Genomic DNA, 26,991 nt, shown 5'->3' on the forward strand with positions numbered 1-26,991 from the left:
ATTTTGAGTGATCAATATGTGTGTGTGTGCATTTCACTGTTTTTTTTTGGGAAAAAAAAAAGAATTGTTCTTCCTCTCGTTACTGTTTGTGAGACGGTCTTGAAATCACCTTCAGCAAGGGAGTTCCAGCTAGCAGTTTACCTACAGATTTTGTAGAATTCAGTATTGTGTAAACATTAAAGTTAGTAAAATGCATTATGTTTAGCATAATCTCCCCCAGTAAAGAACCTTTAGTTGCCTGCACCAACAAAGCACAATTAATAGCCTTCCAACTGCAATACACCATCCCTTTGCAACCCATCATTCAAAGGACTGGACAATATGGCATTAAATCTACTAACATCTCTGCAGCCAGCTTGGTGGAAATGAGCATCTTGAGACAACGTAGCAATTGTGTCATGTTTACTAACAATCATTTAATCCTTAATGAAGCAGATACAGTATGCAAAATGTGTACTTGCAAAATGACTCTGGAGGCTAAACACTCGCATATAAGTGCACATCAGGTTGTTAAAATCATGTACACAACACACACAGAATAGCATATGCTGAGGCACTAAAAAGCAATCTTCCTAAACAAGATCACCTAGACCACCCTTTGTCAAACCTATGTCTCAGCAAACCCAAAGGCACTCAGAAAAAACTTTAACACCACACATACTGTCACGCTCAGTGGAGATCCAAACACTAAGCCCCCTAAGGCAAGCAAACACACTTCGTAGGACTCTCATCACGGGGGACTCCACTGTAAGATACAGTGATGCCCCTCTTACTAGGCTGAAAGATAATTGTTAGTTGCTTATCTGGAGCCAAGATCCACCAAATCACGCAGTACCAAAGATCAGTTGGAGTTGCAGAGCAAGGGAAGGAGAAGGAAACAGTGGCAACTCTGGTGCAGGCAATGTTGTGGAGTGATGGGCCAAGGAGTTCCCATATGAAGGAAGAATGGATGACGCAGGATGCAGCTGAAGAGCGCATGTCACAGGAAGATGTTCTGGAAAGTACAGTTTTGTTCCTACCATAAATGTAGATGCTCGAGTGTTCACACTGCTGCAGTCATTACACTTGGGTTATCCTGCCGTCAGGTGGTCCCGTAGTCAGCCAGAGTTCCAAAGTCTTGGTCCGGCGTCGGTTGCTGTCGCTTCTTCCCTGACGTAATTGCGTCAGGGGTATATAAGATGCATCCGACGCCATTTTCGTCAGTTTTTCTTGCCCCAGATGTCAGGTGCCCCCAAGTAGGTAGGCAATACATATTGCTAATAAAACATACATATAAAATAAAAACAATACCTTCAGTTACAAGCAAATACACCACAAAGGTTGTATAGGATAGAAAGGTATAGATAAGTCCAGCTAGGATAGAGGGGATGGAGGGCAACCTGGACTGCAGCAGTGTGAACATTCTAACATCTACATTTATGGTAGGTACAAAACTGCACTATGCTCATCGTGTTACACTGCTGCAGTCATTACACTTGGGCAGAATCCCAAAGCTAAGGTTGGGTGGCTGGTCTATAAAGAATTAGGATTGGCTATGAGGCCCTGCAGAACTGCAGTGGCAAATCCTGCTCTGGATTTAAAGTAAAGAGGCAAGTGGTAATGCTTGGTAAAGGTGTGCACTGAACTCCAAGTTGCAGCCTCCAAAATTTCTTTGGTTAGTACTCCTCTGAGAAAGGTTGTTGAAGTGGCTGTTGCTCTGGTAGAATTTGGCCTAATGTTATTAGGGACTGATTTTCCATGCTGTGTGTAGCAGTAACGAATACAGTGTCCTATCCATTTGGAGATAGTTTGCTTTGAGATAGCCTTGCCCTGTGATCCTGCAGCATATGCTACAAACAGTTGCTCAGTTTTTCTGAAAGCTTTTGTTTTGTCCAAGTAGAAGCGTAGCTGCCTGTGTATGCCCAAAGAGTGCAGAAGTTTCTCCCCTTTATTCTGGGGGTTTGGATAAAAAGTTGGCAAATGGATGGTTTGGTTAACAGCCACACTAGATACTACCTTTGGCATAAAGGTAGGGTTTGTACTTAAAGAAACCCTGTCCTGATGAAAAATAATAAAAGGTTCCACTGCCATTAATGCCTGTAGCTCTGAGACTCTTCGTGCTGAAGTTACTGCCAGGAGCAGAGCTGTTTTCCATGATAAAAATTTTAGATCGGCTGTATTGACTGGCTCAAAAGGTGGCAGGGTCAGTTTTTCCAAAACAAAATTAAGGTCCCAAGTTGGTGTTGGTGCTCTCCGGGGCGGTCTTATGTTTTTAGCCCCTCTGACGTACTGCTTTAGCAAGGGATGAGAGAATAAAGGAGGATCCGTGTTGTAATGTGCTGAAATGGCAGAGGCGTGGATCTTAATTGATGAGAAGGATAGGCCTTTGTCCAGCATCTCAGTTAAGTATTGTAAAATCTGAGGAATGTTTGGGACAAGAGGGTCAAGGCTTCGAGCCTGGTTCCAGGCGCAGAATCTCTTCAATTTTTCTGAGTAAGATTTCCTGGTGCTAGGCCTCCTGGCCTCCAAAATGACATCCATAACAGCTTTAGAGAGAGGCGTTGCCTGTTTGACTAATGAATCTGTCATGCAGCCAGGTTTACGGTTTTGAGCTGACCGTGCAGGATCTGATTGATTTGTTGAGTCAGAAGGTGTGAAATTTGAAGCAAAATCCATGGTGGGCCTTGAGCTAAGCTCTTTAAGATTGGGTACCAGTGCTGACGTGGCCAGTCTGGAGCAATCAGGATCATCTGTGTTTTTTCTTGTCTGGCTTTTAGGAGCACCTTTGAAAGGAGAGGCAGTGGTGAGAAGGCATACACTTTTAGGCTTTTCCAGCTGAACGAGAGAGCATCCACTTTCCATGCTTGTGTGTGTAAGTCCTTGTGCAGAATTTTTGTAGTTGGCAATTCAGTAGGAAGGCAAAAAGATCTATGTCTGGGCATCCCCATTTTTGCGTTACCATGCTGAAGATTTGTGGATTCAATTTCCATTCGTGACGGTCCACAATATTTCTGCTTAGATCATCTGCCAGAGTATTTTTCTTTCCTGGCAGGAATTGTGCTTGCAGATGAACTTGATAAGTTAGAGCTGTGTTCCACAAGGTCATGGATTGCCTGCATAGGGGATAAGAATGAGTGCCCCCTTGCTTGTTTATGTACCACATTACTGTAGTGTTGTCTGTCCTTAATAATAATTGTCCTGGATGCAGAAGGTCCTTGAAAGCTGTTAGGGCATTTTGAACAGCCAACATCTCTTTTTGATTGATGTGAAGATGCATTTGGTCTGTGGTCCACTTGCCCTGAATACATTTTCCTGCCATGTGTGCTCCCCAGGCGTAATCCGAAGCATCTGTTGTTAGAGTCTGCCTGGTTGTGGGTAGAGTGAAAGGCTGACCCTTGTTGAGGTGACATGCCTGTGCCCACCATCGAAACTCCTGTAGTAGGCAGGGAATTATTGGTATTACTGCTTCTAATCTGTGAGAGTGTTGAGTCCAAACACTTTTTAGGTACCATTGTAATTTCCTCACATGCAGTCTGGCATATGGAATTAGTAGTATGCAGGATGCCATGAATCCCAGGGCCTGCAGAATTTTTCTTGCAGGGAGATGGGACTTCTTTGCCAGTAATTGAAAATATTGAGTCAGTTGTCCCTGTTTGTCTGGCGTGAGGCAAGCCATCTGGGCCGTTGTATTTAAGCTGGCACCCAGGAATATTATCTGCTGTGAGGGCACTAGTTTTGACTTCTTTTCGTTTACTGTGTACCCTAGTGAAATTATAAACCTTTTTACAAACGCCAGATGCTTTAGAAGAATGTCCTTTGTCTCTGCTTGAATGAGGCAGTCATCCAGGTATGGATATAGTTGAATTCCTTTTTGTCTGCAAAATGCAATTACTGGTCCCAGGCACTTTATAAAGACCCTGGGAGCAGTAAATAAGCCAAAGGGCAGTGCAGAGAATTGGTAGTACATTGTACCAGCTTTGAATCTGAGGTATCTTCTGCAATTTTGTCTGATAGGGACATGCAGGTATGCCTTTTTGAGGTCCAGAGTAACAAGCCAAGCCTTCTTGCCCAGCATGAGAAGAAGCTGCTGTAGTGTCATTTTGAATTTCGGAACATCCAGGTAAGTATTTAGAGTTGAAAGGTCTAGTATGGGTCTCCAGCCTTTGTCCTTTCTGGGGACCAGGAATAGTCTTGAGTAAAATCCTTGTCCTTGTTCCTGCTGTGGTACTTTTTTGAATAGCTCTTATGTCCATGAGGGCTGAAATTTGTTTTTGAGCCTCTGCCCATTGATTTTGTAGCAGGTTTGGCATTCCTTTTAGCCTTGGTAAAGTGTGAAAGTGGAACCTGTAACCTTAAGACACAATATTCAGAACCCATTTGACTTGGGTGATTGCCAATTTTGAGAAAAAAGTGCTAGTTTTCCCCCTAAGGGGGCTGCCAAAACAGAAGTGCTTGGCGTACGAAGGGGGGAAGTCATTGGGACCATTTCCTGTAAGGTTGAGACTTGTCCTCACCTCCTTTTGGGGTTGAGGTACCCCACTGTCATTGTCTGTTAGAGCCTTGGGGTTGAGATCTGCCTCTTGGGCGTCTGTATCTGCCTCTCTGTGGCCTGTCTGACACTGAAAAGGACCAATTCTTTGTAGGCCAATTTCTGCTAAATCGAGGTGGCTGTACCTGTAAGAAATCTTTGACTGTTTGCATAGATTTAGCTTTATCCTCTATTTTCTTTAACACCTCTTCTGCCTTAACACCAAACAAGGTATCATGCTGTAAAGGAGCATCCAATAATTTTGCCTTAACATGGTCAGGTAAACTCTGTTCTTTTAACCAAGCATGTCTTTGAATCACAGAACCTGTAACTGCGGCTCTACAAGAGGCCTCTAAGGAATCAAAACCACATTGCAGAGTATGTTTTCCCACCTGTTCAACTGCATGCAATAAATCCTGCATTTCTTTATAGTCAGGGGCTTCTGAGCTTGCACGCATTTTCTGTTTTAACTGAGCCATTAACTATTGTTGGTACTTAAGCATGTGAAACTGACAATTTAAAGCCCTTACTGCTAAAGTTGCAGAAGTGTAAACTTTCTTCCCCCATCTATCCAATGCTCTGGAATCTATGTCAGAGGGGACTGGATTTTTTGCAATGGAAGCCTTAACCCCTTTGGGACCCTGGGAAATAGTTTCTGGATCAGCAGAAGGGTTTTTATAAAGAAGCTTGTGAGAGTCAGGGACTCTATAATACCTATCTGGCTTGGATGGTGCAGGGGGCAAAGAATCAGGAGATACGCTGGATTCAGAGAACACATCATCCACAATATCTAACACAGGCGGAATAGTCAGGGGCCTGTGCTGAGGCAATAAAAGGAAGTCCCTGAGCCTTTTCTTGGATTCTGAATAATCCTGACTTTCCCAATGGAAATGCTCCCTCATGGTATGTAAGGTTTCCCCAAAAGAATAATCCTCAGGAGGAGAGGCTGAAGGGATAGATTCTTCAGCAACAGAGTCCTCATAGGGGGGTAGAGAGTATCCCTGGTCTGAAGAGGAATCAGAGGAAATGGAACCCTGATCAGAGGAATCCGTCTGTATCCTGCCTAGGCCTTTTCTCAGGAGGGGGATAGGAACCCCTGATTGGAGTAATGAGGTCTTCGGCCATTTTAAGCATCTGTTTCTTAGGCATGGAGGACTGTCCAGGAGAATGCTGTATTTGCTTCTTTGTCTTTAATGGTGTTTTTGTCTTGGCTGTTGCTTTAATGGTAAGTTGTGAAGGTCTGAAAAAACCCTCAGAAGCTGATGCCTGCTCAGTGGCTCTGGACCCATCTGAGGGATTAGTTTCCATAGGCCCAATACCTTGAGTTTCCAGAGGCCTAGTTGTCTCCACGTGGGAGTCGGAGGCGGCCTGTGGCTCTGAGGTAGCGGGTGTCAGGGGCTGCGAAAGCGCCTCACTGAGAACCGGCGACTGGCCTAGAAGAGGCTTCGTCGTCGGTTTTGGACCTCAGATGCCTGTCCTTATCCTTGTCTTTGCGTTTTTTCAGAACTGCGGTCGTCGGTTGATCCGATGGCATAGTATATAATTGAACCTTCGGCCAAAGTAGTGCAAAGCAAAATCAAAATGTCGTTTTATAGTGCGTTTGTTAAATCTAGCAGAAAATCGACAACTAGTGACGTCGTGATCAGGGCCCAGGCATGGAATACAGTAAGAGTGGAAGTCCTTATGAGGTATTTGCTTCCCACAAGAAATACAATTATTAACTTTTTCTGACATGGGTCTGAGGCAAGAAAAGTTTCCCCAACAGGGTACTTGGCTTTATTGAAGACTTCGGATCTGAAATTCGACTTTGAAAAATCTCAGGAGTCGGCCGACTGGCACTTGCGAACTGCTTTTGCTTTGGGCACCGCGCGGCAAGAAAGACTGGAGAAAATGTCGTCGGATGCATCTTATATACCCCTGGCGCACTGACGTCAGGGAAGAAGCGACAGCAACCGACGCCGGACCAAGACTTTGGAACTCTGGCCGACTACGGGACCACCTGACGGCAGGATAACCCAAGTGTAATGACTGCAGCAGTGTAACACTATGAACATCTTTCTGTAGAATGCCCACATGAAAAAGATAGCAAAGAATGTGCCCTCAGTTTAAAAATTAAATATATAAGGGAAGAGTTAATTGATTTAATAGAGATGGACAGACATATCAAGATTGATGAGAAAAACAAATTACAAAAACTAAGACGACCCAAAACGTTAGAAGTTTGATAAAACAGATGCCCACAGTAATCAAGACTATTAACAGAAGGCCATGTGATATAATAGAAGTAAATAGGATATATTACTGAGCAATAAGGAAAAGGAAGGGAAAAATAAAATGCCATCATGGAAGCACTGAACAGAGAAAACTACAACGTAATTAACTCAGTACATCCTAGTGATGCCTTCAGGTGTTTCTGCAGTTACATCCTACTGACACCTCTAGGTGTCAAATATTCCTTGTTCATATTTACATTAATAATTCCAAAACCATGCTACATACAACTTACTAGAATACTTTATCTTAAAGTTTACACAGTGGAAAACACAACTGCAATTATATTTGACCTCTGTCTAGTTCAGGTAAAGGGATATTACATTTTGATCATATAATATTTATCTATATTGTCATACATTCATGTTTCTCGAAATATCTCGACAACCAAGCAGCGCAGACAGAACTGTTTAGCCTCATATGAAAGCTCTCAGCTGGTTGAACAAAATGTTTCTGACAGTATGTGTTTAAATTGAGTGGTTGCTGAGATACTGAAATTGTTTCACATATTATAAAAGTAATAGTTGTTATATTTACTGTGACTTATAAAAGCCAGGTTAAGACCTGAAATCTAAAAACGACTACCACTACTAACAGTTTGTGCTGAAAGGTTTGACATCTACATTTCTTTAGTAAGCCCCATGATTCCACATATATGAATATTTGTTTGAAATCTGAAGAGGAAAAAAAAAAAAAGCTTAAGCTCCGCCCACTGGAAGTCGCAGAGCAAATTTACAGAGTTCCATTGGAGGAATGAGTTAAGACAAGAAGTGCCACTGTTAGAAAACTCTTGGGAGGTGGGGGGGGGGGGGACAGATTAACAAAAATACTTGGAAAGATAGACGTGATAAAAGCAATGCACAGACCACTAACTATCATACACTACTGCAAATACTACACTAAAAATATCTCTACAGGCATAACGACTGAAAAGATATGCAAATAAATATAAAGGAAAAGTTCAAAATCAGAAAGTCAGTGACGACCCCCAAAAAGTTTGAAGACTGGGAAACAAAGCAAAAGAAATACAACAACCCTCACAAAAGGAGAGAGTCATTTTGGAAAAATATTTATAAAGTCCATGTGAAACATAATGATGCTGAATGAGTAGAAAATTTAAAAGAAACAGTAAGAAGTTCAAATGTACAGCAATAAGGAATACTTCAGAAGCCTAAAATTAGTACTGAAAACAGCCTTGACACTGAGGAATAAAGTCCAAGCTATAAACCAGTTTGCTCTTCTTGTTTTACCTTACAGTTTTGTTGTGACTGACTGGCCCCAAAAATAGACCAGTTGGACATAGAAATAAGAAAAAATGCTTCACAACTTAATATACAAAAATCAGTGTATACCAAAATTACATATCCCATGCTCTAAAAAAAGATATGCGTCTCTGCAAAATGGATTATACACAGAGATCTGCAATTGTGGGACTGCATACATATCTGATGACCTCATCAGATTCAAACAATGAATGTTTTGCAACATTTGGACGGCGCAGTGGAAGCGTTGTCGCCTCACAGCAAGAGGTTCTCCGGTACGATTCTAAGCTGAGGTGCCTTCTGTGCGAAGTCTGCATGCCCTCCCTGTGTTTGTGTGGGTTTCCTCCACGTACTCTGGTTTCCTCTCCAAGACACTAAGTCAATGGCGCAACTGGAGGAAGATCCACCCAGGATTTGGCGGGCCCACACCAAAAGCCTCCAGAAATACACACTCCTCTAGACATGGGGCTTCGGCTGTCCAACTCCGATGCTGGCAAAGCAGCTCCATGAAGTCACAACAAAAAAAAATAAAAGACATCTTCGCGGGAGGGGGCTATTATGGGGACCCCTCTCCTTCCTTGGGGTCAGTAGCCTTGCTGAGGAATTTCTCTGAGGAATCCAGGTGTTTCTTCTTGCACCACCTCTTACCCCGGCATTCCCACAAGGGGGGGGGGGGTTAGACAGAGAAAAGTGCAAGAAGCAAGGGGCCCTGTGGGCAGGGTAGTCTAGAGCTCAATTGGAATGGGCTGCCCTACAGTAAGCTGGTGAAAGTCCACAGGTACAGATGACAAGGGAGGAGGGATTCCGGTTGTCGCCGACCACTCCATCTCTGGGTGACAGAATGTCCTTTCTACAACAAAGGCAAAGACTAAATCAGGGCGTCTGGAGCCTGCACCCCTGGGTTCCAAAGACTCCAAAGGTACACTGGACTCCAGAGACTGTCCCACCTGCCCTACCTCAGATACTGGAGCAGAACTATTGAGAGCCAAAGCTCTGAGTCATCAGACCACAGGGTGGTGCAGAGACAGCCAGAGGAACCAAAGACCTTTGGATTTTTGGATCCAGCTGGCTAAGAGTAGGGGGAGTCACACATCTGCAATCCTCCTTAGATGATTTGGGGGTCCTTAGTCTCCTACTTCTGACCCCAATCATTATTATGTTTACTAGTTGGAGCAGAGAAGGAATTAGCATCCAGTGCAAGTAAAAGACCTTTCAGAACCAGCTTGGCCCAACAGTTATTAATAGCCCTTTACCCAAAGCTGTCACAAATGACGCATTGGTTTTCCAGATGAGTGGCCCCGAAACAATATACACACCGATCATGTAAGTCTTGGGGAGGGAGGGAGCAGCCACATTACACATACTTCTTAAATCTCTTAACCATGCACACAAGTTAACATATAACACACCAAAGAAGAAACTGCCCAACTATAAGGGGTAGAAACAAACTATACAAAAATTACACTACAACACTATCACTAGAAAAAAAAAAAACTATAAAGAAACTACAAACAACAAGGTAGGAAAATCATGTGAACACTACACTAAATGCTAATCCTACACTACCTAACCTTACCAACTAGAGAGCTACAATAACACGGTATCTATTACGAGGAAACTAGGGTACAGGAAAAAGGGTGATGAAAAGAAAGGCACAAAGGCACTCAAAAAGGATACACCCAGCAGAGCTTGAAATCAAGCTGCTAACCTGGGAGGCAGCAAACAAGATCTCGAGTAACTCTGCACACAGCAAAGTGTTTATGGGTACAGGAGGCGGAGCTTGAGGGCTGAAGTCTTTTGGAAATGTCCACTCTCAGATCAGAATCAGGTAAGACAACTCACAGGCTAAACCAGAACGGAAAAGACAACATCAGATCCTCATATAATATTCAACTTCCAGATCTAGAGCTTGAATAGTACCTGACCAAAGCAAAGGTGATCTGGTCACTACAGGAGCCAAGAGTAAAACAAAACAAAAGGGGAGAGAAGTTGAGATGGGATGGAAGCAACACCACAGATCTATTGTTATGTAAAGTACATCACTTTCATACCTGATGATGTTTCTTCAATCCATACTCAATGCATGGGATACAGTCCTTTGCTACTATCAATCTTGGGAAGCCTCAAGTAACAATATTCAGAAGGACAACCAAACCAAAAGAAGTTCTAGACATTCAATGTAAATCCAACTTGTAACAAGAAATTAAGGTATGGACATGGGACCAAGCAGCTGCAGCATAAATGTTGCCAAGGGATGCACCGGAGAAAAAGATCATTGAGGTAGCCACTTATGTAGTTGAGTGAACTTTAGGAGGTTTGAAACCCTTTCTCTTTGTAGAACAATGATATACAATCAGATAACCATCAAGAAAGAGTCCTTTTAGATGCCCCCTTTTCCAATTTGTCTGTGAAAAAGGAAAACAAACAATTGGTCAGTCTTTCTCATCATCTTAGTGCTGTAGAAGTAAAAATGGAGTTCACTGTGCAAATCCACAGCAGGTGTAAATGAAAGTTATGTACTTACCATACGGAGAGATCCAAGTTCTCATTTTCATCTGGTTCAACATATGGGTTGTTGGACCTGATCAGATCCAATCTCTGATCCTTCTCCCAAAGCTTTGGATACAAGACTCTGACTCTTCCCTTACCCACAATTCCCTACTATTGTCTAAACTACCTCAGATCACATTTGCTGACTACTTCTAATCATAGAGAAACTATCCAAGACTAAAAACTCTCATGGAATAAAATAACTTAAGAATGTTAAGCTTGATAAGGTGACCTCTTAGTCGAGGCCTACACGAGCACCAGAAGTTTGTAGATTGCAATTTGGGAGGGATGTAGAACCAGATGAAAATGAGACAACACAGATCTGTTCTGGTAAGTAAATAACGTTCGTATCCGATGTGGTCTATTTTCATCCATTTCAATGTTTCAGATTCCCAAGCTACCTACATAGGACTTGGGTGGCATCAAATAAGGACATTCTTGAGAACGCCAAAGCCAATGGATGCGTGAGTCTAGATGTTACATCCAATTTGTAATGACACATCAAGGTATGTCATTACAAACTGGATGTAATGAAATATGAACGTATGAAAAAAGGCAAAACTGTAAAATTAAAAGCCACACAGCAAAACGTAAAAGACTGGTTTATTAAAACAATAAAACAATAAATACAGCGAACAAATTGTAGGTACTAAGCGCTTTCATCCAACAACTTCAGGGCATCATCAGAGTACTGAATACACAGAACTTGGCCATCCCTTATATACACAATCCTTGATTGGTTAATTAATTTGTTGAATATATAACTTACTCTTAAAATGATTTTAACAAATTAATATAAAAATCAGTATACAATGTGTATAAGGATACTGAATTTATAAAAATTCATAACACTCCTGAATGAAAAAGATGTGAAAAAAATAATAAGTTAAACTGAAAAACTACACTATAGATGTACATGTAATATAAATAACTGTTCATGTTACAAACAATATTAGTGTTAGTGTGCAAAAAGTGTTACTAAAACATATATTAACAATTAACAATAAAATAACGGATGTCATAAATATATCCTAAATATGTTTCAAGATGATTAATAAAATAAATACATAATAGATTAAATAAATACATAATATAAATATGTTAAATCCATCATTTATAAATATATGAAGTGGTTCAAATAAAACGTGATTTAAGTTTCAATACACTAGATATTGAAACATGATCATTAATACCTGGCAAGGTACAGGCAATTAGTCTAAGTTGCCAGAGACATTCCTTGGCCTCCAACATGGTCTTCTCATCACCACCCTTGTGTATATTGTGGGGGATTCTGTCTATAATAAAAAAAAAACCCTCTTAAAATTGGGACATCTAGAACTATGTGTATATAAAGAACTAGTATTTTTATGTTTTTTGATGTCTCTAACATGTTCAACAATGCGTTCTCTTAACTTCCTAATGGTCTTCCCAACATAAAATGCTGAACATGTTGCTAAGTAGACAAACATCTTGGAATTACAATTACAATATCCTGGGCATCTAATTGTTTTGCCAAAGTTAGAAACAGCAACATATGGACCATCATTAATATATTTGCATGTGTGACAGGATCCGCACTTATTCATTTTTGACATTTTAAAAACATCATTATTGGTGTTCATCTCATAAATTTCCTTCAAATTCCTCCCTCTGCTGAAAGTAATCTTGGGATAACTACCAATGACCTCCGTCAACTCAGCATTGTTAGTAAAAACACTTGTCCAAGTCTCATGAATAATGTTAATGTGAAGAGATGCATCATTGTATGGCAAAACAAAAGTATCGTTGCTAGATATGTTAGTATTAGTACTCAATGTATTGTCACATCCAAATTTGATGATGGGTCTACATGTCAAGTGTCTTTTGGTATAGATCTCCCTTTTAATGTTACAAATAAGTTCATTGGGATATCCCCTGTCAAGAAACATGTCCGATAGTTTTTCAATTTCTGAATTCTGAATAAAATGTATTACCGTCACTAATGATTCTTGACAGCCTTACCCATCTGCCCTTTAATCAAATTCTTCTTTTGATAAAAAGGGTGGCAGCTATTAAAATGTAAAAAAGAATTTGAAAACGTATTCTTTCTGAAAATGTTAGAATGCATTTCATCATTAATATATGAAAAATCAATATCAAGATATTCACAGTTGTTGTCATAGATTTTACTAGTAAATTCTAAGAAACCAGATGTCCTTCCTAAAAACTGTGTAAATTCTACAAATTCATCTTTATTGCCCACCCAAAAAATGAGAATATCATCAAGGTATCGCAAATATAAGGCAATTTTGGACCAATATGTTGATGTAAAGACCAACTCTGTCTCCCAATTGGCTAGCACCAAATTAGCATAGATTGGTGCACATCTGGCCCCCATGGCCACACCTGTACTTTGTCTATAGTACTCCCCATTCATGTATATAAAATTATTTTCCAATACAATTTCCATCAATTCAGCCAAAAGTCTACATTTTGAGACATTCACGCCACTGTGTTTTAATAAACTAGCCTCAAACATCTCCAGGCCTTGTGTGTGAGGAATAACAGTAAAAGGATTCACAACATCAACAGTAGCCATGATAACATTAGGGCCCAAATTGGCCATACATTGTCTAACAAGGTCTAAACAATGCCAGGAGTCTTTTAGTATATGAGGTAAATTTTTAAGTGTCTCCTTACAGTGAATGTCTATATAGGATTCTATAGCCTCAGTTTTCGATCCCCTAGCTGACACTATAGGCCTAAAGGGTGGATTGTAAATGTCTCTATGTATCTTTGGAATTCCAAAAATGGATGGAGTAGTAGGAAACTCAACAGATAAATAAGAATATTCTTCTTTATTTATAGTTCCATCCATTAGGAATTCATATAATAACCAATCCACCTTGGTATATGCCTTAAACATTTTGTATTTAGTCACTCTTTTGTATGTATTACTATCACTAAGCATGATAGTCATTTTGTTATAATAGTCAGTGTTTGCCATGATTACCACACCACCTCCCTTGTCTGGTTTCATTACTCTATATTTCCCAGACATAGTTAACTCTTTAAGACAAAACATTTCTGCCGGGGTGAGATTCTGTGCTGTAAATATGTCATTCTTTAAAACTCTCCTAATCTCTCACAAAGTTTCTCAAAAATATATATCATAGGATTATGTGGTGGTATGAATGTACTACTACGCTTAAGCGTAAAACAACAGGAATCATTTGTACAATCATTATTGTTGGAGAAAATTTTTTTTTAATTCAATAATCTAGTGTAAAGTTTTAAATTAATCAAAACCTTACCAATGTCATGCTTAAAAGATGGTACAAATGTAAAACCTGAACGTATGAACTGTTGACCAAGCTACCTCTCCTCAAAAGTCATCAAGAGGAACTTTTTTCATGACTACCAAAGGGGTGGCAATTGCTTTAGTGGACTGAGATTTTCGTTTTGAGTGTAGGGACAAACCTAGAGTTTTATAAACAAAGGAAATGCAGTCTTCCAGACACCGAGAAAGTGTGACCCGACACATTCCCAATTTGCTTTTGGAAAAGAGACAAGTAGTTAATCTAACGTTATGATATCCTTGGTAAAATCAGACTTGTCTGTGAACATCTAATGTATGAAGCATCTGTCCTCCATTACAGTAACTGCAGGAAAACTGGGAAATCAATGGACTAATTTAAATTTGCTTCAGATGGGACTTTGAGGAGAAAGGTAGGGTTTTGTTCACAATGACAGTGTCTTTCTGGAAGATGAGAAAAGGCGGCTTTTGCATTAAAGCACTTGAAATTCTGAAACTCATCTACGTGAGGTAACAGCAATCAGGAAAATAGTTATGGCAATCAGGAAGACAATTTTTCCAAGAAACAAATTTCAAGTCAGCTGATGCTACAGGCTCAAAAGTTTTTAGAGTTAATGACTGAAGTAACAAAGTGACATCCCACAGAGGAACAATATCCTAAGAGAAGCAAAGAAGAGCTGTAATAGCCTAAGTGAAAAAATGAAACAGAAGCCATTTAAAATTTGATGATATAAAACCTAGAACCTTGGTGAAAAAGATCTGAAAGAAATTCCACTATCGATGAGAGAGAAGCAGAAAAAAGTCTCAATCCTTTTAATGATGCTCAAATAGAAAATCTTTTCTACGTACATTCTTAAATCTTTTTGGTTGACTGTTTTTAAGAGGAAGTTATATGTACTGCTGAAGACAGCCTGACATCACTGGTTATCATTAAAATTGAGAAACCATGTGGTTAACTTTAGGGCCTGTCGGTCCAGTACAGGCATTGCAAATGGGTGACAGAAGATTCAGAATAGGATCCCAGTACCCATGGAGGGTGTAGCAAATGAGACCAAAGAAAAGTAAACCAAACCCGCAAGGGCCAGAACAGGAGAATTACAATCACCTTGGTCTTGCACCTTACAGCTTTCTCTATGAATTTTTTTGAGAGGTACTGTGGGAATGCATAGAGGAGATCTGGTGGCCAAGTGGGACTAGACCAAATCTTGCTGACTGTCCTTGTGGAAGGATGAGGGCAAAGTAACTGTTACACTTGTTGAGGTAAGAGGATGTAGCAAGGTTGGCCCTAGGGGCTGAAAATTTCTGTTGGCACCATTTGATAGACCACTTGTGAGGTAATAGGATACACCTGTTCAACCTGTCTACTACTACACGCAACATCCCAGGAATGTGTTGCTACAAGGAAGCAACAGGAAGACATCATCCATTGCTAAACTTTTACACACACTGTTCTACATTCTCCCTCTATGAGAAATAGCTCACAAATCAAATGACAGTATTCAATGACATGCAATTATACAGAAATTATCTTCTGACATGCAATTATACAGAACTAATTCTTTGACATGCAATCATACAAAATCAGACACAAAACAATCATGTCCAGGTTGCTGTGTATTTCACACTAAATCTAAAAAATATGACCCGAGTGTGTAACATATTCAAAATTGGATCTAGCATCGGAGACGGTCTTCAAGGAATGTTCATCTTTGGGGACAACTGAGACATCATCAGGAACGGAAATGGATATGGAGACATGTTCTTTAAGAACACTGTCAGGGTTGCTCTGAGATCTAGAGTCTGAATCACATGTATGATGCTGCAATATTGTTTCTATTACAGGAAGCAGTTTCTCTTGTATTCTATACCTTCAGATTCTACTAAGTAGGATCTTGCCTCGGCACATATACCTCTCACCTGACCAAATCGTTCAAAGCCTTTTGCTGTTTGCATCCTCAATGTCTCTCCTCCTTTAAACGGACTAAGAAAGCTGTTCGTTTTATCACAGCAGGACATCTGAAAAGAACACTTTTTAAAAAGCTGGGCTTTGATTGCTCTGTTTTTAGCATTACGCACCAACAAACTAGAACTGACAGGCAAGGTTGTTCAGGTTTGCCTAGATAAAAGTCTCTGAGCAGGAGAGCGAAGTAGGTTGTCAGGAGGTAAATTTCTGAGATTAAGTAAATTCAAGAAGATATCAGTACTGTCACACTTTGACCTCTGTAAGTGCTTTGCACTCTGTACTGCACGTTAATCAAGGTCATTTGACTGTGGGGATTCTGGACTACTAGTAACGTGGATAAAATCCCACTCTTTTGCAAATCTCTGAAACAATTGACTGATAAACTGGGTACCACTGTCAGAAATAACTTTGTGTGGACTACCATGGACTGAGAAATGACGTTTCATCTTAAGAATAACAACACTGGATGTTAGATAGCAAATCAATTTCAAACCAGTTTGAATAAGAGTCTACCAAAAGAAAGTATGGCTGATTGTTCAACTCGAATATGTCAGAGGCTACTGTTGACCAAGATAGTTCAGGAATCTGGCTTAGATGAAGTGACTCTTTTTGCAAATGCAGCTTAGAACTTTGCATACAAAAGAAGAAGAAATCATTTTATCAATGTCCTTTGACAGAGAAGGCCAAAATACTAGTCCTCTTGTCCTTTTGGTAGAATCGAACCTGGGGTGGCCACGATGCAAAATCTGGATGTATTCGCATTGTAAGGAAGTAGGAAAAATAACTTTGGGACCTTTGAGAATGATACCATCTGTGAAGGCTGCCAGCCTAGCTAGATAGAATTTTATAGATAATTCTGTCATCTGTAAATATTAATGTAAACCACAGGCTTGTCGTCTTAAATGGTAAAAATATTGTTACAGGTGGAACTGGAAAAAATGTAATAACAGTGCACTCTACTGACCAAGTAAAGCCTGTTGTGACCGTATGATGTAAACACGGCTCCAGCCAGTCTAGACAAAGGCATTTTTTGCTATTGTTTTAAGGCCAGAGTTAATGGCCAGAATTTGTATGCATAAATGTCCTTTATTGCTCTGGTTTCTGCCCAGAGGTGAAGAATGAAAATAAGAAGTTATGTACCTACCATAACGTTCCATGTTAGTTGTCTTCTTTGCGCCTTCTATCTTGCTGGATGGGTTCAGAGCCGATCCTCGGCTCCGACTCGGCCTTCTACTAAAGCTTGAGAGCTATTTACCGGCTCGAGGCTTCCCCATATCCCACAATGCTAGGCGACAGATACCCAGATCTCGTTTGGTAGAGCTAACACCATGGAGACACCTGTCCCCACTACCAGGTTTACCTACAGTGCTAAAAACAGAGGAGGACGTAACCTAGAAGAGTCAACCAGAGGAAGAAGGCCTCAAAGGGGATTCTTCTCGGTCTGTCCAGGCTAGAGGGATGGAGGGTGGGACACAAGAAAGAAGGCGAGAAGAAGACAACTAACATGGAACGTTATGGTAGGTACATAACTTCTTAATGTTAAGTTGTCTATCTCGCCTTCAATTCTTGCTGGATGGGACAGCGTCCCTAGCACCTTAGCCCTGGGAGGCTCATCGGAACAGACTCTTGAGCACAGTGGAACCAAAATCAGCTCGACTCCTGGAGGCCATATCCAACTTGTAATGTGAAATGAAAGTATGAGGAGTGGCCCATGTGGCTGCAGCACAAATGGATTCCATTGGAAGTCTTGCCTGAAAAGCTACCGACATAGCTAATGCTCTGGTGGAATGAGCTTTTGGTTTTGTAGGGAGTTCTTTATGTCTCAGTTGGTAAATCAAAGTAATAATAGAGGCCAACCACCTGGATAAGGTTACTTTAGAAACTGGCAGGCCCTGCTTGCTCTCAGCATAGGACAGGAAGAGTTGGTCCGATTTTCTTGTTTGTTTAGTCCTATCCAAATAAAAACGTAATTGCTTGTGAACGTCAAAATAGTGCAACTTTTGTTCAGCTCTGTTCGAATAGTTAGGAAAAAAAAAAACAGGAAGATCAATAGCCTGATTCAGATTTGTCTCGGAAAGTATTCTGGGTAAAAAGGAAGGATTAGCCTGAGTGAAATTCTATCTTTGTGAAAAACAAGATAAGGAGGACAAATACAGAGGGCTTGAAGGTCCGACACTCTTCTAGCTGAGGTGATGGCTACTAAGAAGAGAGTCTTCCAGGAGAGTAATTTTAAGGAACAGGAAGCCGCAGGTTCAAAAGGAGGGAGAATCAATGAAGTTAATATCAGGTTCAAGTCCCACGGAGGCGGGGAATCTTTAACCGGGGCCTAAGTAAAATAGTCCCTTTAAGAAAAGCTTTACAAAGTTTGTGGGACAGGATGCTGGTCTCTGACAGGCCAGCGTGGAAATTAGCGATAGCAGCCAACTGGACTCTAATGGTGGCAGATGAGGAACCTGCTCGAAAAAGTTCTGCCAAAAAATCTAGAACTTTATGGACAGGGGCTGTAAAGGGGTCTATATTTCTAGCCTCTGCCCAGAAAGAGAAACGTTTCCACTTACTAGCATAAGTCTTTCTGGTAGTAGATTTGTGCGAAGAAAGGATGATTTCACACACTGGCTGAGAAATGTGTGGAAGCCTGGCTAAGGTTGGAAGTGGAGCAACCAAGCTGTGAGGTTGAGAGACTGAAGGGATTGGTGCAGCCCACCCGACTGATGGATCAAGAGGTCTGGCACTGGGTCCAGATTCCAGGGCTGCTCCAGCAGGTGACGATGTAGGAATGGGAACCAAATTTGTCAAGGCCAGTAAGGGGCAATGAGGATCATCCTGGATCCCAATGCGGTTGCTTTCTGAATCAGTTTTGGAATTAAGGGAAAAGGAGGGAATGCATACAGAAGACCCTGGGGCCAATCGTGAACTAGAGCGTCTCTGGGGGAGTGGCCGGGGAGGAGGAAGAGAGTGAAGAAGTCGTCGCACTTGCTGTTGAGAGGGGTTGCGAAAAGGTCGCAGCAAGGTTGACCCCATCTGCGGAAAATTTTGTCCGCTACTAACTGATTGAGAGACCACTCGTGAGGCATGAGAATGGCTCTGCTTAACCTGTCCGCTATGACTCTGGACTTCCTGGGGATGTGCGTTGCTATCAGAAACCGTTGAGAGGAGATCGCCCACTGCCAGAGTCTGAGTGCTTCTCGACATAAGGGATAGGACCTGGTTCCGCCCTGCTTGTTGATGTACCATACTACAGACGTATTGTCTGCCTGAATTGCAATAGTCCCGGTAGGTAGAGAGTCCTGAAGAGCTTGCAACGCTAAACGTACCGCTCTCATCTCCAAGATGTTTATGTGCAGGTGGTACTCTAGGGGTTGCCAAGTGCCCTGGACAGTCCTGCCCTGAAAATGCCCCCCCCCCACCCGATCAGGGAGGCATCCATTGTCACCATGGCAACAGGAGGAGAAAGAACAAACGGTCTGCCTTGAAGTACTTGAGAGAAGACCATCCACCAAGAAAGGTGGTCTTTGCATGACTGGGTGATTATTATGTTGTGAGACATCAGAAGCTGTTGAAAAGACCACTGAGTAAAAAGCATCCATTGAAGAATCCGCATGTGAAAACGAGCCAGGGGAAGTAACGTGATTGCTGCTGCCATGAGACCCAAGGTTTTCAGTACAAATCTGGCCTGAATTCTCTTGCACTGTAGTAAGGTTTGAACATGTCGGCGAATGTCTGATACTCTTTCTAAGGGAAGTTTTGCCGACAGCTCTTTTGTATTTAATATTGCGCCTATAAAAGTTATAGATTGACAAGGCAACAATGCAGACTTTTCGAAGTTTATAGAGACACCTAGCTCGAAGCAAGTTTGGATGGTATAATCCCTGGCTCGGAGTAGCTGATGCCTGGTGGAAGCAGTTAGGAGCCAGTTGTCTAGATATGGAAACACCTGGAATCCTCACCGTCTCAGGTGAGCCGTAACCACTGCCATGCATTTGGTGAACACCCTGGGGGCTGTGGTGAGACCAAAGGGCAGGGCTCTGAATTGATAGTGACTGGCTCCCAGCCAGAAGCGGAGAAACCTCCTGGAGCGTCTGTCCATTTTGATATTGTAATACGCATCCTGAAGGTCTATGGAGCAGATCCAATTGCCCTGACCCAAAAATGGTAGAATGGACTGAAGCGTGACCATCCGGAACTTCGTTCTTTGAACAGATTCATTTAAACTGCTGAGATCCAAAATGGGTCTCCAGTCCCCTGTCTTTTTTGGTACCAAAAAGAACTTGGAGTAAATCTCGGATCCTTGCTGGTCTGCTGGGACTAGCTGGATGGCCCTTTTTTCTAGCAGTTTTGAAATTTCTAGTACTGCTTGTTCCCTTAGACCGGGTGGAACATCTGGAAGGGACCTGTTTGTTTGTACAGGGGTGGGGACAAAGGGGATTTGTAACCCTCGGATATGATAGCCCGTACCCATCTGTCTTGTGTGAGGAGTTGCCAGGCTTCTGGGTACAGTGACAATCTTCCCCCGACTGCCTCCGAAGGTGGACAGTCAGGCAGCCCCTCAGGGGTGCTGAAAGGGTTTGTCAGAGAAAGATTCTCTGCTACCCTGATTTTGCGGACCCCCTCTGCCCCTCGGGCAGCATCTATTATTGTTCCCTCCTCTGCCCCTGGAGGGAAACTCGCCACGTGTGTCAGGCACGACTCCCTGGGGTTTCCAAAACCACATTTTTCCACTCATCTGACCTTTAGGGTATGGTCTAGAGGGAGAAGAAAAACGGACTCCCACGGAAGAGAGCATCTTGCCTTCCTGCTCACACCTGGTAAGGGTATCCTTCACCTGTGCTCCAAACAAAGCCGAACCATCGAAGGGAGTATTGGTGAAGGACGCCTTAAAGGGGTCAGCAAAGTCACATAACCGCATCCAGGCATGTCTTCTCAAAGCCACGCCTGTACCTGCGGCCCTACTCGCCCCATCGGCTGCATAAGAAATGAGCGCATGGAGGAGTTGACTATAGAGTTAAGGGTCGCCAGCTGGGAGTTGATCTTTTCCTGAGACCCCGCAGCTGATGGATCCTGAAGGGTATCACCCAGTTCCTTGAGAAGATCCCTTTGAAGGCGAGAAATAGCACAGATAATTCAGCGACCGCATGGAAAAGGTCGCTGAAGAAAAAATCCGCTTCCCGTACCTGTCCATTGTCCTAGATTCTTTATTAGGTGAATGGACAGGCACCGAAGGGTCAGCCAACTCCTTCTTAGTGGCTGCTGCCACCACCATGGCATCAACAGGGACACCCTTTGTCAGAAACTGTTTGTCAGATGGGGCTGTAATGAATTTAGTGGGCCTGCAGGGAGTTGGTTCCACTGTGTCCGGTGCTGTCCACGCCTTCCGAGCCACCACATCCATGAGCGGGTCGAAAGGCGGAGACACCCAGGAGGTGGAAGGGCGAGAACCAAATGCGTCCAGGTACACCGATTCGTCCTCTGAAGGGTTAAGGGCAGTCCAGTTCCCCCACTGCCTAAGGATCTCAAGAATATCTGAAAAGGAGACATCCTCAGTGGGGGACCTTGGGGACCCTTCCGAATCCTCCAAGTCGGTGCCAGACGTGACTGACTCGGGAGAATCAACATGTTTCCTCTTACATTTTCTGAATGATCAGGGGAGGCCTCGGAAGGGGACGATACGCCCAATGGGGCGACCTGGAGGGTTTGTTCTCCACGCTTGGGGTCAGGAGGGTGGACAGAGACCGATGCAGGCACCATGGGGGGGGGGGGGCCGATCGCGGAGCCGACACAGGAGTCAGCACGCTCCTCATGACCTCGAAGGCACCCCTATCAGGCAGAGAAGAGGGTCCATGCTCCGAACAGATGTGAACCCCTACTGGCACCGAGAGGGACGGCTCTGAGGCCGATGTTGGGGCCGAGATCACCTGCACCGAGGCCCCAAGAGGGAGAATGGGGTCGGACAAGGGACCGATGCCACTCGCCCCCTCGGAGCCGACGAGGGAGTCTCGGCGCCCGGATCCCCTCCAAGGACGGAACCAATGAAGAGATCGGAGCCGACGAGGGAGCCGAAAGGTGTGGTATCGGCTCAGATGTTCCGACGATTCGAGCCCCAACGAGCTCCATCTCCGAACACAGTGGAAGAGTTGGAGGAGGAACTGTTGAAGACAGGGATAGCCACAGTCTGTTGAGAAGGGCTGGTCAACATTTTGGCCAGTGCCTGCGACTTTAGGAGCCTACTGACCCCCCTCTCCAAGTCATGATCGGATAGCCTGGAGGACCGAGAGGAGTGGGACCTATGGCTTCGCTCCGATTGAAGCAATGGAGACCTCGGAGCCAAACGAACAGACTCTAAAGAGGGGGACCTCGAATGTTTTCGGCTCAGAGATGGCTCCGACACCAAGGTCGGAGCCAACTGAGGTCTCGAAGTGTCAGTTCCAGATGGTACTGACGAGGAGGCAGGAGCTCCGCTCGGCGACTGCTCCGAACAATGAGTCGACAGTTTGGCGGGCTTTAAGGATTTTCCCGACGGAGGCTTAGCAGGGGATTCTTCTGGCTTAAGTAAGCCCCTCAAAATGAGCTTGTTCCTACGCTCCTGCAGGACTCTTGGACTGAAGGTGTGGCAGACCGAACAAGAGTCCTGCAGGTGTAGGGGGCCCAAGCAATAAACACAAGAAGTGTGACAGTCTGTCAGAGACATCTTCTGACAGCACGAGTCACACTTCTTGAAACCTGAGACTTTGGTATCTTTAGACATATTAAAAAAGGGATACCAAAGGGAACAGGTAACTAGTGCTTAAAACAAGGCACACACACACAAGGTAAAAAGTACAGTTTTGTACCTACCATAAATGTAGATGTTCGAAGATCCACATTGCTGCAGTCCTTACATATGGGTAGTCCGCTGTCCTCGGTCGGCCCGAATACCAAAGTATTAGGCTGACGTTGGTCATGGGCGCTCAGATCTGACATCAGAGCGTCAGGGTATTAAAGCGCATGACCGACGTCATATCCTCAGTCTTCTCTTGCCCCAGATGTCAGAAGGCCCTAAAAAGAAAGGCCACAGCCAAAAATAGAATACTTCCCAAAAGGCATGTACAAACAACAGCTACCACCCAAACCATACAACCATTCCAAACTACAGAGGGGAAGGAGGGAGGGTAAATTGGACTGCAGCAATGTGGATCTTCGAACATCTACATTTATGGTAGGTACAAAACTGTACTATGTTCTTCATCTCACATTGCTGCAGTCCTTACATATGGGTAGAATCCCAAAGCAGAGGTAAAGGGAGGCTGGCAAAATCATAAAGCATTGGGAGCTGCCAAAATGCCCTGTAAGATTGCAGTGGCAAATCCAGCCCTAGATTTGGAATAAAGAGGAAGGTGGTAATGTTTAGAAAAAGTATGCACTGAACTCCAAGTAGCTGCTTCCTAAATATCTTTAGTAGCTACTCCCTTAAAAAGCTGTAGAAGTGGCAGTAGCCCTAGTGGAGTGAGGTCTGATTCAGCGGAATCTCCTTACCATGATGAGAATAACAAAAAGCAATACAAAAGCCAATCCACTTAGAAATAGTTTGTTTTGAAACAGGTTTCCCGAGAACCCAAAGCAAAAGAAACAAACAACTGCTGAGACTGTCTGAACCCTTTAGTCCTGCTCAAATAATAACGCAACTGCCTGTGAATATCCAAAGTGTGCAAAATTTTCTCCCCTTTATTTTGGGGATCTGCATAAAAAGTAGGCAAATGAATTGATTGGTTCAAGGCCACATTTGAAACCACTTTAGGCATAAAAGTAGGATTAGTACGCAGAGATACCCTATCCTTATGAAAAATTAGGAAGGGTTCAACTGCCATAAGAGCCTGTAATTCAGAAACCCTTCTAGCAGACGTAATGGCCAACAAAAAAAGCAGTCTTCCAAGACAAAAACTTTAACTCAGCAGTAGCTGCAGGTTCAAAAGGAGGTAAAGTATGTTTTTCCAACACAAAATTGAGATCCCAGGCAGGAGTAGGAGCTCTACGTGGGGTCTTATGTTCTTTGCCCCTCTAAGAAATTGCTTAAACAAAGGATGAGAGAATAATGGAGGGTCACAGTCATAGTGAGCAGAAATGGCTGCAGCATGAACTTTTATAGAGGAGAAAGACAAACCCTTGTCTAATAATTCTGTAAGATATTGAAGAGAAACACTTAAATCAGGCCTGGAAACATCAAAGCCCTTTGTTTTGCTCCAAATTAAAAATCTCCTCCATTTATCAGCATAAACTTTCCTTGTACTAGGCCTTCTGGCCTCCAAAATAACATTCAAAACTTGTTGTGGAAGCTGCGACCCTCCAGGTTCTAGAACAGAATATGCCAGGCTGTTAGATGCAGGGACTGAATCCTGACATTGAGGAAATGATTGCCCTCCTGTGACAAAAGGTGCAGAATCGAAGGCAAAGGCCATGGAGGCTCCCGTACTAAACTCCTCAGCAGAGGGTACCAGTGCTGTTGAGGCCAATCTGGAGCTATTAGAATCATGGAGGGCTTGTCTTGTCTGACCTTCAAGAGTACCTTGGGGAGGAGAGGCAGAGGCGGAAAGGCATAGACGTGAAGATTGCTCCAACTGAATGATAGAGCATCCACTTTCCAAGCTGTGGGATGAAACATTTTTGTGCAAAACTTTGGCAACTGGAAATTTAGTGGAGAAGCGAACAGATCTATGTCTGGAGTTCCCCATATCACTGTCAATTTTCGAAATACATGAGGATCCAATTTCCACTCGTGGGGATCCACTATCTGTCTGCTCAAAACATCTGCTAAGGAGTTCTGTGCTCCTGGTAGAAACCTTGCCTGAAGATTGAGGTGTAAACTGAGAGCAGTCTCCCACAAAATCATTGCTTGCCTGCAAAGAGGGTACGAATGGGTTCCCCCTTGCTTGTTGATGTACCACATGACAGTTGTGTTGTCTGTTTGAATCAACACTTGCCCTGGGTGAAGTAAATCCTTGAAAGCCATCAATGCAAATTGGACTGCTAACATCTCCTTCAAGTTGATATGAAAATGTTGAAGTCTGGCAGGCCACGTGTCTTGAACCCATTTTCCATTGAGGTGTGCTCCCCAAGCCTTGTCCGAGGCATCTGTCGTTAAAATCTGACTCGCCTCGTCGGGTCACAGAGAGTCCCTTGTTTAGGTGACATTCCTGAGCCCACCACAAAAATTCCTTTTGAATGCAAGGTATTATTTGAATGACAGTGTCCAGATCTTGGCAGTGTTGTGTCCATACATTTTTGAGATACCATTGTAGCTTCCTCATATGCAGTTTGGCATTGGGAAGCACCAGAATACAAGATGCCATGAACCCCAAGGCTTGAAGGACTGTCCTTGCAGTCAGCCTGGACCGTAGAGACAATTGATGGAAGTAAAGAGTAAGGTTCTTTTGCTTGTCCGGGGTCAAAAAAGCCATCTGGGAAGCTGTATTCAGTCTCACACCCAGAAAGCACATTTCCTGAGAGGGTACTAGACTGGACTTTGTTTCGTTCACAGAATACCCTAGGCACCTTAACACTGCCATCACATACTGTAGATGATGAAGTTCGTACTTGTCTTGAGCCAGAATCAGGCAATCGTCCAAATAAGGATAAATTTGTATTCCTCTTAACCGTAAGAAGGCTATCACCAGAGCCAGAACCTTTGTGAACACCCTGGGCGCAGTAGATAAGCCAAAGGGCAATGCAGAGAACTGATAATGTAAAGTCCCAGCCCGAAAACGCAGGAATCTCCTGCAGCTTGGCCTGATAGGAACATGAAGATAAGCCTCCTTGAGATCCAGAGTTACCATCCAGTGATCTTTGCCTAGCATAGGTAGAAGTTGTTGCAAAGTCAACATTTTGAATTTTGGAATGTCCAGGTATGTGTTGAGAATAGACAAATCCAGAATTGGCCTTCAAGTGTTTCCTTTCTTTGGTACTAGAAACAGGCGAGAATAAAATCCTAGGCCCACTTCTGACAGAGGGACCTGCTGGATAGCTCCCATTTGGAGAAGTAAAGAAATCTGTTTGTGAGCCTCTGCCTTTTGCTGAGGAGGAACGTCTGGCATGCCTTTGAAAGGGGGCAATGTGTGGAAATAAAACTTGTAGCCTCGGTTTATAATGCCCAACACCCATTTGTCCTGGGTGACTAAAAGCCAATTTTGCCTGAAAAGTGCCAACTTTCCTCCCAGAGGAGCTGCCAGATAGGAAGGATCGGGCAGCTGAAGATGCAGGTCATTGGGTCTGTTTACGAAAGGACTGGCCCCTGCCCTCACCTGTAGACTGTGCAGGGGAACTCCACGTCCTAGGCCTAAAAGAACCCTGTGCATGAGCTCTGCCCCTACCACGTCTAGATCTGCCCCTAGACTGTAAATCAGAAGAAGGATAAGCCCATCCCTTAGTAGGCCAATTTCTGCTAAACTTAGGGGGCTGCACCTGCAAAAAATCTTTAACAGTCTGCATAGACTTAGCTTTGTCCTCCATTTTCTTCAAGTCAACCAAACAAAACTTCAGACTGAAGGGGAGCATCCAAAATTCGAGCTTTAACATGCTCTGACAAGTTCTGATCCTTAAGCCAGGCGTGTCTACGAATAACTGATCCAGTGGCAGCCACCCTGGAAGAGGCCTGCAAAGCATCAAAACCACACTGCAAAGAATGCTTACCCACCTGATCAGAGGCATGAACCAAATCCTGTAATTCTTTACATTCTATGCCCTCTGCTAAAGCATCCACCTTAGATTTCAATTGACTAAGAAGAAAATTCTGGTACTTCAGCATATGAAACTGGCAATTTAAAGCCCTCATTGCAAGAGTGGAAGAGGTATACACTTTTTTACCCCACCTATCCAGAGCTCTAGAGTCCTTATCCATGGGAACTGGATTCTTTACAACAGAAGCCCTGACACCCTTAGGTCCCTGGCTAATAGTTTCTGGGTCAGCCCTAGGGCTCTTATACAAATATTTATGAGCCTCTGGCACCCTGTAATACCTGTCTGGCTTAACCGGGCAGGAGGCAAAGAGTCAGGATTAAGGGAAGCCTCAGAGAAAACATCCTGTACAACATCCAAAACCGGAGGTATAGCCAAGGGCCTATGTTGTGGTAAAACAAGAATTCCCTAAGCCTCTTTCGGGAATCTGAGAAATCCTGAC

The 26,991-nt window shown here is 43.2% G+C and overlaps 1 protein-coding gene across 6 annotated transcripts in view; it reads right to left on the minus strand.

Moving 5' to 3' along the window:
• Nucleotides 1-26,991, minus strand: part of ADAD1 (adenosine deaminase domain containing 1) — a 2,301,686-nt gene that overhangs the window by 1,578,050 nt on the left and 696,645 nt on the right. The window contains exon 1 of one of the 6 annotated variants that reach the window (XM_044061679.1): nucleotides 11,784-11,879. The exons of the other annotated variants lie outside the window; for them this stretch is intronic. Within the exon in view, the coding sequence (XP_043917614.1) occupies nucleotides 11,784-11,841 (58 nt within the window). The 5' untranslated portion in view covers nucleotides 11,842-11,879. Of the gene's footprint in view, nucleotides 1-11,783; nucleotides 11,880-26,991 lie in introns of those variants that run through there. 6 annotated transcript variants of the gene reach the window in all.

Source organism: Protopterus annectens, chromosome 2.part0 (genome assembly GCF_019279795.1).
Source record: "Protopterus annectens isolate FY-2018-M chromosome 2.part0, PAN1.0, whole genome shotgun sequence".
In the NCBI taxonomy this organism is placed as follows: Eukaryota; Metazoa; Chordata; order Ceratodontiformes; family Protopteridae; genus Protopterus; species Protopterus annectens.